The sequence below is a fragment of the Echinops telfairi genome, unplaced genomic scaffold, assembly GCF_000313985.2.
Source record: "Echinops telfairi isolate 266 unplaced genomic scaffold, ASM31398v2 ScPeMD7_7425;HRSCAF=8463, whole genome shotgun sequence".
In the NCBI taxonomy this organism is placed as follows: domain Eukaryota; kingdom Metazoa; phylum Chordata; class Mammalia; order Afrosoricida; family Tenrecidae; genus Echinops; species Echinops telfairi.
Window position 1 is genome coordinate 701,981 of NW_022111325.1, and position 1,818 is coordinate 703,798.

Sequence of the window (1,818 nt, forward strand, 5' to 3'; positions counted from 1 at the left end):
CACTTCTGCTTCCTGGTTCCTTGGCCTCTGGCCCCTCAGCCCTTTTGGACCGGCTGGCCTCCAGCCTGCTTGGGCAAGTGTTATCAAGTGCCTTGTCTCTAGCAAGAAGTGTTGGAGGCACCTTATTCTGCCAGGACACCTGTGCCTGAGAGCACACAGCTCTCTTGCTCTGTGGGTCAGCTCCCATGCTGTCATGCACCAGTCTCCTGATTCTGCTGCTACCACTTCTCTCGCTGCTTCGCATCGTCTGCACTGCCTCTGGTACAACTCTCGGAATCCCTTCTGAGCACTCACTAGAATTGCCTTTGAGGTTCATAATTCCAACCGTCTCTTCAAGGCAACTCAAGCTTTTCCTACTAAGTGCCTTCAAACTCTACTCAGTACCTAATTCCAAAAGGACACACCATCTTGGCACAACATGCTGCCTTTGTTATCAAGTGTTCCCACACTAGATATACCATGAGTGGATGGCTTTCATAAACAGAAAATGTATTATCTCAACAGTTTAGAGGCTAGAAGCTCAAACTCTAGGGGAGGGCTTTTTATCAGTTCTGGGCAAATGTTCTTGTCTCCATTCAACACCTTTGGGCCCAGTATTCCAGGGAGATCAACATGTGTCTTGGCAGCAATCTGCCCCAGAGTCTAGGAGTTTCTCAGCACAGGGACCCAAGGTCCAGAGAACACACTCTGTTCCCAGTTCTTCTTTCTTGCAGACACTAAGGTAACTCTGTCTTGATTAGTTTCTCCCTCTTCTTATCTCTTGGAAGATAAAGCGTGAAAGTGATACAGACCACACTTCAGGGAAACTCACCTTTACAACTAATTGGCTGATCCCATCAGATCCCATCGTGGGGAATGACTACAGCATTCTATAGCTATGAAACCACTGAGAATCATAGCCAAGCCAAGCTGACAGATATTCTGGGAGGAACACAATCCAATCCATTGAAGGAAACTGGCCCAAATCACGTCAAGTTAGAGATTTCTTCTACAGATACATGTTGTTGCTGTCCTTAGGGGCCATCAACCTGGCTCCAAGTCACAGGGACCTTACACACGACAGAGCCAGCACTGTCCAAGCCTGAGCCACCCTCACAACTGTCCTTGCGTTGAGCCTTTGGCTGCAGCCACAATGGCAATCCATCCCCTTCAACGTCCTCCTCTTTGTCATTGACCTCCTGCTCTACCAAGCGGGATGTCACTGTCTAGGGACCGGTCGCTGTTAGTTCCACGTCCAGAGCAGGCGAGACGAAATCTTACCCTTCTGCTTCTAAGGAGCATTCTGGCTGTGCTTCTTATAAGGCAGGTTTGCTTATTCTACTGACACTCCACCACACTTCCAAAATGCTCGGCCAAGTCCGATGTATCCCACAGGCAAGATTATTGGATAAGTTGATAACACACACTTTTTACCTTATAGAAGGACTCATAGATTCGAACTTTTACAACAGCAGCACCCGTTCTAATACCAGACACCAAAATCATATCTCCTCGTTTGTCTTCTCTTTCCATCTCAGCGATATACCCCGGGGGAGAGTATTCTGCCTCAGAGTATTTCAGAATCCTAAAGAAATAAAATAAAGCTGGTTTGTTTTTCTAGCATAATCAAATAGTCTCATTCCAAAAGACCCTTAAAGGTTTTTTTAAAAAACCATGATAAAATGAAAGGGTACCAAAATAAATAAATAAAAGGGTACGTCAGCAAGCATTGCTGGTAGGGTCCCAGCCCATGTATGCACGGCTTGATTCTGAATGGAACACATTTAAACACGTCTCTCCAATCCGAGGCTGGCTGCAGGGATGTACCTGTCGTAGTCT

The 1,818-nt window shown here is 46.6% G+C and overlaps 1 protein-coding gene across 1 annotated transcript in view; it reads right to left on the reverse strand.

Annotated features, from left to right (window-relative positions):
- Positions 1 to 1,818, reverse strand: part of NUP210L (nucleoporin 210 like) — a 114,236-nt gene that overhangs the window by 102,445 nt on the left and 9,973 nt on the right. The window contains exon 5 of the mRNA XM_045298346.1: positions 1,414 to 1,564. Coding sequence (XP_045154281.1) covers positions 1,414 to 1,564 — 151 coding nt within the window. The remainder of the gene's footprint in view (positions 1 to 1,413; positions 1,565 to 1,818) is intronic.